At 33.0% G+C, this 16,127-nt stretch overlaps 1 protein-coding gene and 1 non-coding gene across 11 annotated transcripts in view; one reads left to right on the top strand and one right to left on the bottom strand.

The window, feature by feature from the left end:
- The window catches only part of SSBP2 (single stranded DNA binding protein 2), a 350,060-nt gene that overhangs the window by 274,647 nt on the left and 59,286 nt on the right, over positions 1 to 16,127 (top strand). For 5 of the 10 annotated variants that reach the window (XR_011646098.1, XM_004455906.5, XM_012524234.4 and 2 more), the window contains 3 exons: positions 8,319 to 8,385; positions 9,141 to 9,211; positions 15,186 to 15,253. Coding sequence is in view for 8 of the 10 variants with exons in the window: in XM_004455906.5 (XP_004455963.1) it covers positions 8,319 to 8,385; positions 9,141 to 9,211; positions 15,186 to 15,253 (206 nt within the window). In the remaining 2 variants the exon portion in view is untranslated. Of the gene's footprint in view, positions 1 to 8,318; positions 8,386 to 9,140; positions 9,212 to 15,161; positions 15,254 to 16,127 lie in introns of all 10 variants that reach the window. The other 5 variants (XR_011646097.1, XM_058275518.2, XM_058275532.2 and 2 more) reach the window with 1 other exon arrangement.
- LOC111763554 (small nucleolar RNA SNORA70) lies at positions 534 to 672 on the bottom strand. The gene has a single exon (XR_002796401.2). It is a non-coding gene; the product is annotated as a small nucleolar RNA SNORA70 (small nucleolar RNA).

The raw sequence follows: 16,127 nt of genomic DNA, 5'->3' as shown, positions 1-16,127 counted from the left end.
ACAGGTTGGTGGCCTTGTAAATGTAAGATATGAATGCAAAATCAGTGGAGCCTTGCAGGCTTTTTAGTTAGCACTCAGGTCCAACGTTTCCTGGATAGTGGTCAGTGGACAAAGTCACTCTTTTTTTTTTTTTTTTTTTTGCTAGGAAGTAGTTTATTGGTAGACACAAGTCAGGTAAGTGCAGTGCCGGCAAATCCTTCAGGAGTGCAGGGCCTGCCACTTGTCAAAGGGGCCACAATTGGGAATGTATTTGATCCCATAACTACTCATGATGATGTGCTTCTCAGCCACCACAACTTTGATTTTGTCAGCATTTAACTTGGTAAGGACCCACTTCTTGGAGATATGGATTTTCTTGCAGCTAAGGAGCTTGAGTTTGTCCACATGCTCCTTGTTTTGAAGCTTGATGAAGGTGGACATGACAACTTGGCCGATGTAGACTCTGGCTACTGTACCCTAGGGTTTTCCTTGCATCCCTGTGTGAAGTCTAGATTAGGACAGCACGAGGTCAGACATGAACATCAACAGGAAAGGGCTGTCTCCAAGGTCCCTTCAGACAATCATACAAGCAGTAGGGTACATACACTAATATGGATGCTGCTGTCTGCAGACACAGTACCCTGGGCCCCCATGGGGAAACGAGGATGGTTGACGTGACATCATAGGCTACAGATAGTGTATCACTTTTTTGCGCAATCAATGTACAAACTCAGAGAATTTGCCCCATACACAACACACAGCATTTGTCAAAAGGACTATAAAGACTATATCCTTTATTTTTGGGTAGTGGGATTATGAGTGATATTTTAATTTCTGTATTTTTATAGTTTTGCATTGAGCAGATACTGCATTTGTGACTTTAAAAAGATATCTGTTAATTATATTCATGGATAAATAAAAGCAGATATTTTATTCTTCTGGTGATTCAATATATAGGACTGTCCTTTATGAATATAGAATGTATAGTTCTTACATGGTAACAAAGAAAACAAAATAGAGGCTCAGTATAGGCAAATCTTAAAAAGACTTTTCTTCATCCCTTTTTAGATAGGAAAAAATCCAGCAGGTATTTGAGCAGAAAAAAAAAAAAGTTGTTGGAACATTTAATCTTACATGAAAATAAATTTACTATATTCCAGTATATCCATGATACTTATGTTTCAAACAAATTACATTTTCTTACATGTTTTCTTATTCAGAATAAATGTCCTTTATGAATAATTATCTTTGTAAAAATTTTTACATGTAGAGTTTGACATTTATTTGATATCACTATGAAAACATAGGAGAAAGACCTCAGCTGCATACAGAAACATATGACTTTCATTGAGTAAATAATAGGAGTCTTACATATGGAATTATAAAGATGATGAATTTAGTGAATGTATAACTTTAAAAATTAAATACATTTTATCTGTTTAATATAAATTTATTGGCTAATGATAAAAGTATAAAATAGCTTCTTTGGCTAGTTCAAAATATCGCCTTCTGTCATTTAGATCGCCTAATTTCTTTGTTATTACTATAATTATACTCTGAACATATTTAAATTATTATTTGAAATCCAGTGAAACAGGATTGAGAACTTATTTCCTTATGACTTTGAATTATGTATTGTATCCTGGGATATATATCTTTTTCCAAATATTTTCTTCCTTTGTAGAACAGAGGATATTAACAAATTCAATATTTCTGGCCAAAATGAAATTCATTATACTTCCCAAATGAAGAAAAGTTTACATAGTGAATCTTGTGCAATCCTACCCAATTTGTCCAATTATATAAAGATTTTTTTTTCTTTTCTTTTCTTTTTAAAGTATATAAAGATTTTTGGTGTAATGTTTACTTTTACCAAAAGATACAGCCATTTTGTCACATAAATACCCTTTTTGGATATAAGTGAATATAAAAAATTCACTCCAGTATATTTGGATAGAAAATTCATAGGACCATACAAAAATCACTCTTGGAAATACTAAATCATTCAACAAATATTTGTTGATGTTAACTATGTGGCAGTCAATACATCTAGACATGGGAATACATCTGTGAGCAAACTAATAAAAATCTCTCTTCTTGTAGTGCTGACATTCTAACGCAACTATGCCCAATGGAACTTTCTGGGACAATGGAAATGTTCTATATCTACTTTTGTCATATATAGTAGCTAATGTGTTGGACAGTGCAGTTATGGTGGTTGAGAAACAGAATAGAGACAAAGAAGTAAATATATTCGTCAAATGATGAGTTTATGCTATGGAGACAAATATTTTCCTACATTACATATAACATGTCTATGCTTTAATGTTTTTCTACTGACATTTTCATTGTATAGGGAAAAATGACTAGTCATTGTTAAAAGGTCCTCAACGTGTCAAATGTCTTAGGTCCAAATACCGGCAGTACAAATACCAGTATGACTTTGAGTAAGTCACTTAACCTTCCTGGGCCTTTGTTTTCTTACCTGTAAAATGAGAAGTTATTTCTACACTCTATTCTAGTTCTAAAATATCTTTTTTATACAATAGAATTATTATCATTTCATATAATTGGAGGGTTCTTTAAAATTTCTGATCAAAATTGTTAACCAAATTATATTTTAAAGCATTAAGATATATGTTCTTTTTTCATCACCAATGAGCATTTAGTCTGTATGTGTAGACAATATAATGGCATTCAAGTAAATACATTCCAAAATCTTAAGCTCCTAGAGGATCTTGCCATTGTAATCATATGATGAATCCTTTTTATGCTAAATAATTATTTTATGAATCAAATAATTCCTCTATTTAATTATTTCTGTTTTAACAGAATTTCGTGTCACTTACTTTATCCTGTGTTTTTGTTTAATTAGAATTTTCACATATATATTGAGTTTCTTTAGCTTGAGATATACCCAAACTAAGGTGGAGGACATTGTAAGCTTGCCTTGCAGAGTTTTTGAAGTACAGTATGTGGGTCTGATTTTAAGTCCTGACTCTACTACTTAGCAATAGTATAAACCTGGGTAAATTAATAAATTACCTATTTATAACTCATAAACCTCAGGTTCTCATCTTCAAGAAGGATTAGTAATAACCTTATATGATTGGAGTAAGGATTGAGTGAAATATTAAATAGGAATAATATAGCATATTCCTGGCACAAATGTGCTGGTTCACCAGGATATATTAGTGTTGTATTGTGTTTGTTGTTATGAAGCACCATCATCATTAATGTATTTTTTACTCTAAGAGCATAAAGGAAAATCTTACATAGAACAAAGAATGCCTGCCAAAATTTGTAACTTGTCAAACAAGTCTGAATGGAATACATTTTACATGTTATAAAATAATTACCCCAGCATTTATTCACTTATTTTTTCCTGAAATTAAAGGTTTAAACAATTCAGCAATTACACCCTTATGGATGCACAAGCCTTCATCTGTTCAGCCTTGGTGATTTGACTTGTTCTAAAAGATGAACACTGATGACAAAGAACTAAATTTGGATAAAGGCACTCATTTGGAAAGACAACTAGACCTTGATCAAAATATCTATAAAGACTTCACTATAAGTGCTCCAAAATGTATTCACCAAATGCAGTGAATGTGCCATAATGATGAAAGAGGTTGTTGAGGTGGGAGAAGTAGGTGGGGTGGAATGTGGGGTAAATTTTTTAATGTAACATTTTTTGTGATCTATGTATCTTAAAAATATATACAATTAAAAAAATAGAAATGTATCAGTCTGGGAAGTGGCTATGGCTCAGACAGTTGGGCTCCCATCTACCATATGAGAGGCCCTATGTTCACATCCCAGGGCCTCCTTGTGAAGTCAGGCTCGCCCGCACACAGCGGAGAGCCCCCCAGCCCGCAAGCACCGTGGAGTGCCGACTCAGCAAGTGATGTAACAAAAAAGGGAGACAGGCAAAAACACAGAAGAATATGCAGCGAGTGGAAACAGAGCAGACAGCACACAAGCTGCAAGGGAGGAGGAGAAATTAAATAAATAAGTATAGACATAGAATAATGCACAGCAAATGGACACAGAGAGCAGACAGCATGCAAAAAGCCACAAGGTAGGGGATAAAATTTTTTTTAAAAGTATCAGTCTGATAAAAAAAAAAAAAAGACTTTGCTATATTTTAAGTGATGAATAGAAGCAGAGAAAGATTCTTCAGTTGACCTAATATGGCAAGATAAACTGGCAAAGTAAAATTTTGAAGAAAATGCTTACCAGTGATAAATCATGTCCCCAGTGAGACTTGGAAATTGTCAAAGTTCAGAATGTTAAACTCTAACCAGTTGAAGACTTAGAACCTCATATCCACTAATGATCATATTTTCAGTCCTCATCCTACTTCAACCCTTTTTAACTTCATAAGCTTATTAACGCTTCTTCGTTTTTGAAACTCGTACATTCTGGAGCACTGGTCTTAGTCTCTTCCTAATGTCTTTCTGTTCAGTTTCAGTTGCCTTTCCTACCTCTCTTTGATAGTCTTAAAGAATTATGTATTTGACCATTTTTCTTCTCACTCTTTGAAATCTATTCCATTCTTATTACTTTATCATTGATGATTCCTAAAATTGTTCATAAGTATTTATTACTCTGTGCCAGTTGGCACAGAGAGGTCCCTGCCCCCACAGAGCTTACAGTCTATTGGGGATACAGAGAAAAAACAAGCAATGATTGTATTTGAGTTCCATGAAAGTAAGGTATAAGATCCTATAAAAACACAAAAAAGGCCCTTCCACTCCCTATGTGGTGGAACTCTGAGGGAGTAGGGAGGAGCCACAGAGAGGTGACAGAAAAAAGAATGCTGGTGTGCTTGGGAGATTGGTTATATTAAGCAAGTGAGTACATTGACTGAGCAAATATATAGATTGAGAATAATGAAAGCCAGGTTCTCACTGTTGGAGAAAGGATTTACAAACATAGAAAGGAAGAAGGCTAAAACTAATCCTAAAGTATTAGATTGGAATTAGAGGTGTTGAATTGATATTGGAGAGTATGAATTGATAGTATGTATACATACCATATGCACATACACAGGCCCACAAATGCATATAGTTGTGTGTGCCTATATGTACATAAAAACATACAGATTTTATATATATTTATACATAGATTTTAGAACTCAGCAGCATCTGCTGAAAGAATGTAGAAACAATAACATTCAAATAACAACTCTCTGAGAACTCAGATCTTGATTTCTAAATACTGTCTCCACCAAAAGAAATCAGGACCTGTTTAGTTTGCTAAGTTACTCAGAGCAGTACCATGAAATACGTTGGGTTTAACAATGGGACAGATGTACCACAGTAATGAAAGATGTTGTAATATGGGAAAGTGGAGGAGGGGGGGTATAGGAATCCTGTATATTCTTGATGTAACATTTATGTTATCTAGAGCATCTTTAAAAATAAATATAATAAACCCAGGTCATTATTAAAAAACAAAGCAAAACAATGGGAATTTATTAGTTACCAACTCACAGTTTTTAGGCTGAGAAAAATGTCCAAACCCTTGCAACATTAGGTGATGCATTCTTCTCAAAGACCAGCTGCCTGTGATCCTGGACTCCTTTGTCACATCACATGTCAAGGCACATGGCAGCATCTGCTGGTCTCTCCCTTCTTTTCCAGGTTTCCTTGCTTTCAGCTTCTTGCTTTCATGGCTTTCTCTCTCCATTCATCCCATTTATAAAGGACTCCAGTAAGAGGATTAAGACCCACCCTAGGCCATGTCTTAACTGAAGTAAACACATTAAAAAAGGTCCTACTTAAAATGGATTTACATTCACAGGAATAAATTAAATTTAAGAACATGATTTTCTGGGTTACATACAATTCCAAAGCACCACAGAACCCTTAGGAGAAAGGGCTGATTCTGAGATGAATGTGGAACATGTTTTACCATGAAGTAAGGAAATGATTTAAAAAATTATGGAGATATGTTATGAGGACATAAGAATCATCTTGAATGTCCTCCTACTCACCAAATCTGGAATAATTTGAATATAGAAATGAATAATAGTAATAATAGATTATAACCTGTTAAATAAAATAGGAACCCATTGAGTCCATACTGATATAGAGATAGATAGATAGATAGATAGATAGATAGATAGATAGATAGATAGATAGATAGATAGATAGATAGATAGATAAAGAAAGGAGGGCTCTTTCTAACAGAGGAATGCCAGCTAATAAAAGTAGAAGGAATAATGAACGTGTAATATAATGTTTTGGATCCATCATAGTGATTTGGAGTTGTCAATAGAGGCTAAGGCCTGTGGGTAAAGGATGTTGAAGATATTGACAGTCTCAGGATACTTTTAATACTAATAATAATCAATTACAAAGGGAAAAATAATAACTTTATGGTATTGAAACCTGGCAGACATCCACACAGTTAATAGTAGGATAGGTGAACATCATTGTGCCCTCTGATGTGATATATTGAGAAGAGCAGAGCATCATTTCTGAGGTATTCCTGCTAAGTTTACCTGAGTCTGGGTCACAATGCCATATCAGATGGTTACTCTATAGAGTTTAAGGCCTCTTCTCTTAAGAACTGTTGAAGACATGAGAGATAAGGAAAGACTAAGAAACCATTCTGTTTGGGAGTTCCTGAAGAGACATGAAAACTAAATATGGCATGTGTTCCAAGTGATCCTAGTGCCCAAAAGAAAAAAGAAACATTAGGACAATGGTACAATTTGAGTGAAGTCTGTGGGTTAGACTTTAGTGTTGTATCAATGTTGATTTCCTGACTTGGAAGGTTGTATGGTAGTCATATAGGAGAATATCCTTTCTTTGAGAACTATGCCTTGCAGTCTTTAGGGGTGATGAGCTTGCTCTCAGGTGGCTCCAAAAAAGACTAATGATAACAGGTATACAAAGAGAGGAGAAAAGAGTGTGAACACAGTGAAATGTTGGGGAATCTGGGTCAGGATATATAGGAATCCTTTGTACTGTTTGTGTAAATCTTCTCTCTTTGAAATTATTAGAAAAAAGTTTTTAAATACACAACAGGATGGTCTATACCAGAGTAGGGCTACCTGGGCGAATTTTGTAAGCATGTTCTGAACTGAAATCTAAAATACAGATTTGAGAGGAGAGATGTTTTAATTTAGTTTTTAATAGTTTGCATGTAGATATTTGTTGATTGAATGCGTGAATTGAGGAAGCAAAAAGAAGTTTGGAATGGCTGGAGATTAAAAGGGAGTTGCAGTGGCTAGAAATTAGGCTAGAGAAGTAAGCAGGGAACATATGATATCGTAGGAACTCAGTAAATAGGTATGTGAGTGTGCTTGTATGGAAAAGAAAACGTTCAAAATAATTCAGAAATTGGCATAAGAAATGGCAGATCTCTACTGTATCCCAGATGACAATTGAGAAACACTTCTGATCTAGATATCTTGTGTTTTTTGTTTTTGCTTTTGTTTCGTTTTTAAGAGGTACTAGGGATTGAACTTGTAGATGTGAAGATGTGAAGCAGACACTCAAACCACTGAGCTACATCTCTTCTGTTCTTATGTTCTTTTAATGTTAATTTTCTTTTGAAATATTTTAAATTTATAACTAATTCAGAGAGGATTTGTGCTCCTTTAAGTTAAATAAATGAAACTTTGTAGAAATTCTCACCAAAGACAGGATTTGGGGTATAAGTTCTTACATAAATACAGGATCAGCAGGATAAATCGTGTTTAGCTCTAAGTACTGTTCAGATAATTATATATAGAAACTTATGATTCAGGATGTATCCATTATTGTACTCCAGCATAAAACAAGCTCTGTCTATTACTCTCCATCTATCTCAGTTCTCTCTTCTATACAGCTAAATTGTTTGAACTTAATTGGACTATTATCTTCTAAAGAATTTCATAGGGAAAATGTGTCTGCAAGAAAATTATTCATTGACCCCTTGGAATTTTAGTTTCCTGCTATTATAACCCCAAATGAGTAAAATATTCTCTAAAAATAGAGAGCTTACATTTAAGAAGCAAAATTAGTTTTTTCAATACCTTTCTTTTAGAATACTTATCAGAAAGAAATAGGCCAATTCTTGACTAGATTTTTGTTTACCCAAAATATTTATTTATTTATTTTGCCACAAAGCTGTGCAAAGGTAAACTCTTTGAAAGTAGAAACTAGCGTTAGGTACAAAGACCTATAAAATTTACAAGTGAATGTGAAATATAAGAAATGTTGAGAAATACACAAATACATTCTATAATTATATTAAGGAAGAATATTTACATTTTAAAAGAAATTGTTAAAGCAATTATTTCCTAAGTATTTACAATATTACTTTTTGTTTTGTTTTCCTAGGCACTTGGAGGTGTTCCAGGGAGTCAGCCATTACTTCCCAGTGGAATGGACCCGACTCGACAACAAGGTGACTACTCTAAAGTAAAAGTGAATTTGATCCGCAGAACCTCAAAGGAAATCCTTCATTTCTAAAAAAAAATTTTAATGAAAAATTATGGTACCTTTACACAAAAAATTGTGTACATGTCCCATAATTATACCAGTTACATTTTTGCAGGTAACATGGCCAAACAATTTGTATTTTAAGGTAACTCTTACTTATGCACGATAGTGGGGGCAATGATAACATAAGAAAAGAATATACAAATTATCAAAAAACCCGTCTTTTAACTAAGAATTCCATAAACCCTTTTATATAACTTCTAACAAGTGAGAATTGAAGTGATTATATAACCTCTTATCATTGTACCTGCACTTTTCACATGAAAGGATTAGTCCACCTAAAAGATAAACAGAAGGAAAAGGGGTTCTAAGAAACAAGGCACCTGATGAGTTTAATAAACCCAATATCAGGGCCCTTTATAAAAGTGTTTCAGTACCACAGGTATATAGGGCTCTATTGTACTGTGACAAAAGAGAAGCAAGTGGTGTGACAAGTAGTTCAGCACAGAGTAGGAAGAAATTTTCTATTACAAGACATTAATGGAGAGTGTGGGTAGGTGGCAGTAAAAGTAGCATTGGAAGCCAGGATGAGATAGTATCAGTAATTCAGTGGCTTGGAAAATTAGACGTTATAATATAAAGCAGGGAGGAGGCTACTAGCCTCTGGTTTAGCATTGATGTTTATTATATTGCTAATATCTACTTCCTTATTTTTTGTAGGACATCCAAATATGGGTGGGCCAATGCAGAGAATGACTCCTCCAAGGGGAATGGTGCCTTTAGGACCACAGGTAAATAACCTGTGTGGAAAGTTAGGTGCTGGCGTTTTTGCCTTCACCTTATACAAACAAACTGTATTATTTACTCTGTTTTATTATATCCATTAATGGTTTGATAGGATTGTTAGGTTCTTGAGGACATAATATCTGTGACCTGTCCAAATTGATGTAATAACAAATCATATTTTAATAGTGCTATCATATATGCCTTGAGAATATACACTGTATAGAAATACACTATAGTGATCATTATAAAAAACAGCTATTAACCTTTTCTTAGATATGCTAAGATGGTTATTTTACGTTAAATAAAACCTAGTTGATTGAAAATATCAAATAGTATATTTCTATAGATCTTTTCTTAAATACTATTGATAATTTTGTATATTTAAACATATTTCTTTTTGGAATATGAAAACATATTTAGAAATAAACATTAAAATAGGTCTTATTGAACAAGCAAAATACTATTAATATACCTTAGATGTTAGCCTACCACTTCAGCACAATTTCTCAGAAATATACACTGAGCCTGTCCTAGCTATTGGTGACATTTTAAGCACATTATTCCAACATATCTGTTTTAGTTAAAATATCCTTCCATCTCTATTGGGAGAATTGCTTGGGATAGAAATTAGTTTTATAATGTTGCATTTAAAAAAAGGTAATACAAAATCAAGAATTTTATATTCTCCTTCACGGGTCAGAGGTTAACATGTCATAAAACTAGTTAACAAGAATGAATTAATTTCTTTTCATTTTCCTTTCCAAGAACAGCATTATAAGGGTGTCCTCTTTTTAAGGAATGTACGATTTTTTATACTGTTCAGAAATAAAAACAGGATTATTGTTGTTTTTCTATTTGTCATATTGTAAATTCATTTTGGATGCTATACTTTAGTGACGACTTTGGTCATATTTCCTTGTGCTGAAATACTACAGATTTTTTTTGCTTATTTTATTCATCGCTTAGCATTTATCCATCAATAATTATTTTCTTTAGCTTTAAAAAGTAACATAGCAATCTCATTCTTTTAAATTTCTCAGTCTAATTTTTTCAGAACCAATAAATTAGAATCTGTACATTAGCTTGAAACATGGTATAGATAATATTGGACCTTTTTTATCTATAAAAACTGCAGCTTCATATAGTTCAGATAGATAGCAAATGTCTGTGACTAATTAAAGCAAATTTTAAAAATGAACAAAATTCCCTGTCAGTTTTAGGAACCTATTTCATGTATCTTCTTTTAAAAATTTAATTGTTTCATTTTACCTCTCCCTCCCCGCCCCCCCATGGAGTCAAAGCATTATATACCTAACACCCAGATAATGTGACTTAGACCTAGGAGTTTTAACAATCGTACAACAATGTATATTAACTATATTGAAAGATGAGACTCATATAACCAAATATTTTAAAGCTACTATATGACATGAAAAAAGTCTCTATATAAATATATTTTGCTTCCTCAAAGTCAAAAGAAACCAATTCCTTTATTTAGACTCAGTTCTTTGCTATGTATTTTCTCAAAAAGATCTTGTAAACCTCTGACTTGAATATTTAAATTATTTTTCCCTATTTCCACTCATATTGGAGATGATGACTTATGTGACCAATCATCATTAAGCTAGTTAGAATTTATTAGCTCTATTGGATATTTCATCAATTGAATGTACATTCAGTTTCTCATAAACTAAGCTAACTAATTTGGCTGCACAAAACTTAAGGATTTTCTTAATAGATAAAATTTAAATATACATTAGAAACTTTATGCCTATAATTATCATTCTTCATGCATTTACATAGTTTCAGCTAGTTGTTCTTTAGACTTTCGTCATTCCCAGACCAATATTTCTAGCACCATTTATAAACAGGAGTCTGATTTGAGAGTCAGTTTTTTAGTGCTTGAAGATGTGTGCCAATGCTTACCTAAGCTATAGAAACACATATTTCATTTTAAAATGCAGAATATAAAAAGCATACTGATGTGTATGCTTTATGTTATTAATATCAAGCTACATGTTTGTATGTTTTGTGCTATAAATAAATTACAACAGAAAAATAAGAAAACTTCTATTTCAGGTGAGTAATCTCTTATTGGTGAGTTTTAATAACTAAATTTATCATGTAATTGTGAATTCTTTCTTTGCTTTTCAAACGAAAAAAATAGTTTATTTTTTCCATTTGGATGAGCAGTATCCTTGCTATGTATTTCTGTTTAATTTGAGGGAAATAAAGTATTTTTCTATTAATTTACCTCAGAAACCAGAAAGACTTACGATAACCTTAAAAATCTCAGTATACAAAGTATAAAATGATAAGGGAAATTATTTATATATAGCATGTATTTAAATAAAAACAAGAATCATATTCATATGAAATGGTACAATTGGGGAAAAAGTCATATAAAAACATTTGAATTAGGGGAATTCCTGTGAGTTATTTATTTCATAATAAGTGATAAGGATTAGCTGTGCTTCTTGAAAGATAATGTGAAAACAACTCTTAGAAATTTAATTATACAGATGCTACTCCAAAACAGAATCCATCTGCCTTATTGTAGTTGGATTACAGAAGCAGTCTCTGCAATATTGTCTCTAGCTTTGCGTACAAACAAAATACACATCTCTTTTTTTATTGTAGATATTGCTTCTATAATTTTCTCAGCTGAAGAATAATGTGGTGAAAGGGGACAGGAGTTATCTGTTAGAACAGTTGAATCCTAGAACAAAGAAATATGTATAATCTAATGGTTTTTTAGGCAAAGTGCACACCTAGAACATAGTAAACATGTAAATAATACTTATTGCATGAATGAAGAAATAAAAGTTTGCTGCCAAATCCTGGAATGTTTTACTAATCCCTTATCTATTTTAGATTTAGCTACAGTGGTAGTACAGAATTCTTAAAATGATAACAGGATCCTTTTCATGGAAAAGCAAGATAATCTTTTTAATCAAGAAAAATGTTTTCCATAATACTATATTTGAAGACATTTTTCTGCTTGCTTTTGTATTGAGATGTACTTAGCTAGCCTGTGTTCTTATGTTTATGTGTCATGCGATTAACAGAAAATTTCACCAAGATTACCCAACTGGTTCTAGTTCCTCTGGAAATCTGAATAATAAATAAGTTATAATAAGCAGGAACTTATCATGATTTCCAGACAGATGCTTGGGGTGGGAAATGATGGAAATATATATATTTTCATGTAAAGAGAAAATAGGCTGATTCTGCATAGGGAGGTAAGATTTCAACTGAGTATAAGGAAGACTTTCTAGGTACTGAACTGTCCAATCATGGAAAGATGTTTATAAAGTTTTCAAGCAGATCTTGAACAGCCATTTGTCAGAAACATTGCCTTGGGGGAAAGTTTAGATAAGATGGAATTGTATGGTTGCCATCAACTTTAAAATCCAGTGTTTCTATTCTACCTTTGTTGATACCACTAGGAAAGTCAGTTGATTTTCTTTCTTATCTTCCTGTTTTATTTTTGCTTTAGATCATTCACAAAATGAAAACATTTTGTAAGCCTATCAAGTTATGTATTGAATAATTATTTCCTGCGACAGTTCAGGTTAATTTATCTATTTATTGAAAGCCTTCTATGTGCTAGACAACATACTTGAGCAATTTATACAAAGATAATAAAACAGTCCTTACTTCAAGGTGCTAGTAGTTTAGCAGGAGATAAAGACACCAAGAAAAACTATTATACAGAGGAATAGAGTGTAGAATAGAAATATCCATGCTCTATGTTGAATCATTAGCAACAAGCAAGTAATTCTGTTCGGGTTGAGAGCTCTTGAAAGCTAATGAGATGAGGATTCATTTAAATTGATCCCTTATAAATGGTGAGAAGAAATAACAGCTACTATATATGAGCACCAAGCACTGTGATAGGTGCTTTATATTACTTTGTTTTATCCTCCAACAAGCTAGAAGGGAGATAATAGTATAATTTCACAGAAAAGTAAATTAAGGTTGAGAGAAGCATTGACCCAAGATCACACATCCAGAAAGAGTGAAGAGGAAACAAGACAGTAGCAACAGAGATTCAAAGCAATGTCTAAGTCCAAAGCTATGAGGAAAATTAATGTTTTCCTTGATAAAATAAAACACAGATCCTCTAAGACCCACAGTGAAGTAAGACTTTCCTTACAAAGAAATTTGATAATTTTCTTCTCAGGGATCCGTTGCTAATAGCATTGCTGCCACTACCACATTTGATTCAGAGGTTGAGGGAAATACCTAATCCTTTAACCAATGGCTCAAGTGTGGATTGAGATCATTCTTGTATCCCATAGCACACAGAAATTAGGATGTTTGATTAAGATTTACTTAAAAGTAAACAATGAAACTAGCAAGCAACTAGATAATTCAGTTTATCAACTGGCTTACTCTCTGGAGTTAGACAATCTCTCATTGAACATTTCCTTGGTATCTTAGCATTTACTACTCAGAAGACTAAGGCAGATAAGTCAATATGATTATAAAACTATGTGTTTTTGAACCACAGAAATCCTGTCAGCTGGAGGGTATCGTTAAGAGTAGGAGAAGAAGTTGAGAACTGTAGGAAATAAAGGCAGGAAGGATAGGTTGGTTTTGAGTTGTGAAAACCTCACCAGAGCCATGTCAAGGAGTTTAAACTTTGTTTGATAGACAGTATGGGCAATCATGACTTTAAGGACTGAATTTTAGAAATATAGCTCTGGAGACAGTATAGAGAACAGATAGAAAGGGTGAGAGACTAGAGTCTGAAAGACCAGTTCCAAATGACAGAACTTAGCAATAGGAAGGGGAGAGCACCATTTCAAGAGCTATTTCATAGTAGTAGACTTTGGTGGCTGACTAGTTATGGGAATTGAAGGAAAAGGATGAGACATGTAGGACCTCTCAGAGGGTGTTAGCCTGACTATTGTGTGGAAGGCAGTAACTGTGGAAGGCAGTATGAAAAACACAGTCCTGAGAAGATAATGTTGAGTTTACTTTTAGATGTGTTGAGTGTGGGGTGGTATCTAATGGAAAGGACCCATATGTTCAATTTATGGGTGATCCTGAGCGTAAGAGATTTATCATGACAATAGATAAAAGATTTGGGATTGTTAAACAGTAACAGATAAGATTACCCATAAATGGGTATCTATTAAAGAGAATGCTGTGGATTGAACATGAGGAAAAGCAACATTTAAAGAGTTACCAAATAAAAGGAGCCAGCAAAGGAAATTGAAAAAGACTAGTCAGAAGACTGGAGGAATAGTTGTGTCAGGAAGGCAAGGATGAACATCGTCAATATGTCCAAATGTCAATATCATAAACATAATAATGATAATATTAATCTTTGGTCCCTTATGGCAACAAAAGTAAGTTAATATGATGTACATATTTTAAATGCATGTAACAAGCCTATTGTCATATAGACATATTTTGAGTATACTTTAGTTTTCATGTATTTTTGTTTATTTGTGTATTAGTGCATTTCTGTGTTGGAAATTTTATTTTGAGGACAGAAGTTTGCCTTCAACTTTCTTATATTGGGTTCACTTGGGTTTTTTTTTTTGTATTAAGGCTTTATATAATTGTTCCAGGTCTGACAATTTCAAACATGATGACTAAATCTTTCCTTTAAAAACAAAATTTTTTATTTATAAAATGATTTATTTGGAAAAAGTTCACAAATATTATAAATATTAAGAACTGATAAAGGTATGTCAAAAATTATAATTGCAGCCATACCTTAAAACAGTTAAGATACTCTAATGATCTTACATATACACAAAGTTTTTAAAAGACACAAACCAAAGTAATTGTAAAATAGAAGCAAAAGTACAAGAGTAGACCCTTCAGAGAATGAATTGCACAGGCCTTATCCAATCCAGAGTTATGTAGGGAAATCATTAACCTGCTCTCCTTTTTTTCCCCCCTCCTCTTTGGTTTTGTTTTTTTGTTTTGTGGTAGTCTGACCCTTGGTTATCATTACAGAACTATGGAGGTGCAATGAGACCCCCACTGAATGCTTTAGGTGGCCCTGGAATGCCTGGAATGAACATGTAAGCAGAATGATCTATTATCCTGTTTAGAAAAGTGTTTCATTTTCTCTCTACCAAGGTGACATTACTTTTTAACACAATTTGAGCTCCTAAATCTCTGCATAGTGTAAAAATGAGCTATAATGTTGGCTTCATTTTCACATGTTCCCTATTTTTACTCCTTTCTTGTAACCATTAAATTTGTTTTTCCATTTGCAGATACCAAAAATACCAACTTTTGGCCAGATTCTTTTTCCATTTTCATGTTTTATTTGTGTAATCATCACAAAAATTATATTTTATAGCTATGTAGGTGGTCTCCTTTTCATGTTCACAAAAGTATTAAGAGATCCTAACACCAAGACCACTAATTTAACTCTGCAGAAGTAGATAACTAAATATTTTTAACATCATTTTAATGGATGCATAGTGATTCCTAAGAGTAAAAATTATAACTCTTTTATATATGTGTGTGTGCCTTTACTTTTGGTTTGTTGCAGCCTCTGTCAATACAGGAAGAATTCTCTCTGGTAGTATCTTCCATATTAAAGAATTTTCTGTAGTATATTGTCCTTACGTGAGGAATAGACTAAAGGGTTTTACTGAGAAAGGCGTTTCAAACTCTTAGAGGGTACTTTGTGTCTATCAGACAATATGATGGAATTTGTTAAGGATTTTTAATTTATTTTTCATTATCTACCTTTCCCTCAAAGTTGCATAAACAGCAAATGCTTGTTCGTGACTTTCATTAATTCATCATAGAATCAGTTCCATGATATAGTCTAAAGAAAGCTTACCAGAAATAATGAAAGTGTTCTACATGGGGTTATGGGTGGTCTTCTCAGATATAATTTCTGTAAGTCCATGTCTTGGTTACTTACATATCAGTTAAATA

The sequence above is a fragment of the Dasypus novemcinctus genome, chromosome 2 (assembly GCF_030445035.2).
Source record: "Dasypus novemcinctus isolate mDasNov1 chromosome 2, mDasNov1.1.hap2, whole genome shotgun sequence".
In the NCBI taxonomy this organism is placed as follows: Eukaryota; Metazoa; Chordata; class Mammalia; order Cingulata; family Dasypodidae; genus Dasypus; species Dasypus novemcinctus.
The sequence above is the reverse complement of the archived record's forward strand: the minus strand, read 5'-3'. Positions and strand labels throughout refer to the sequence as shown.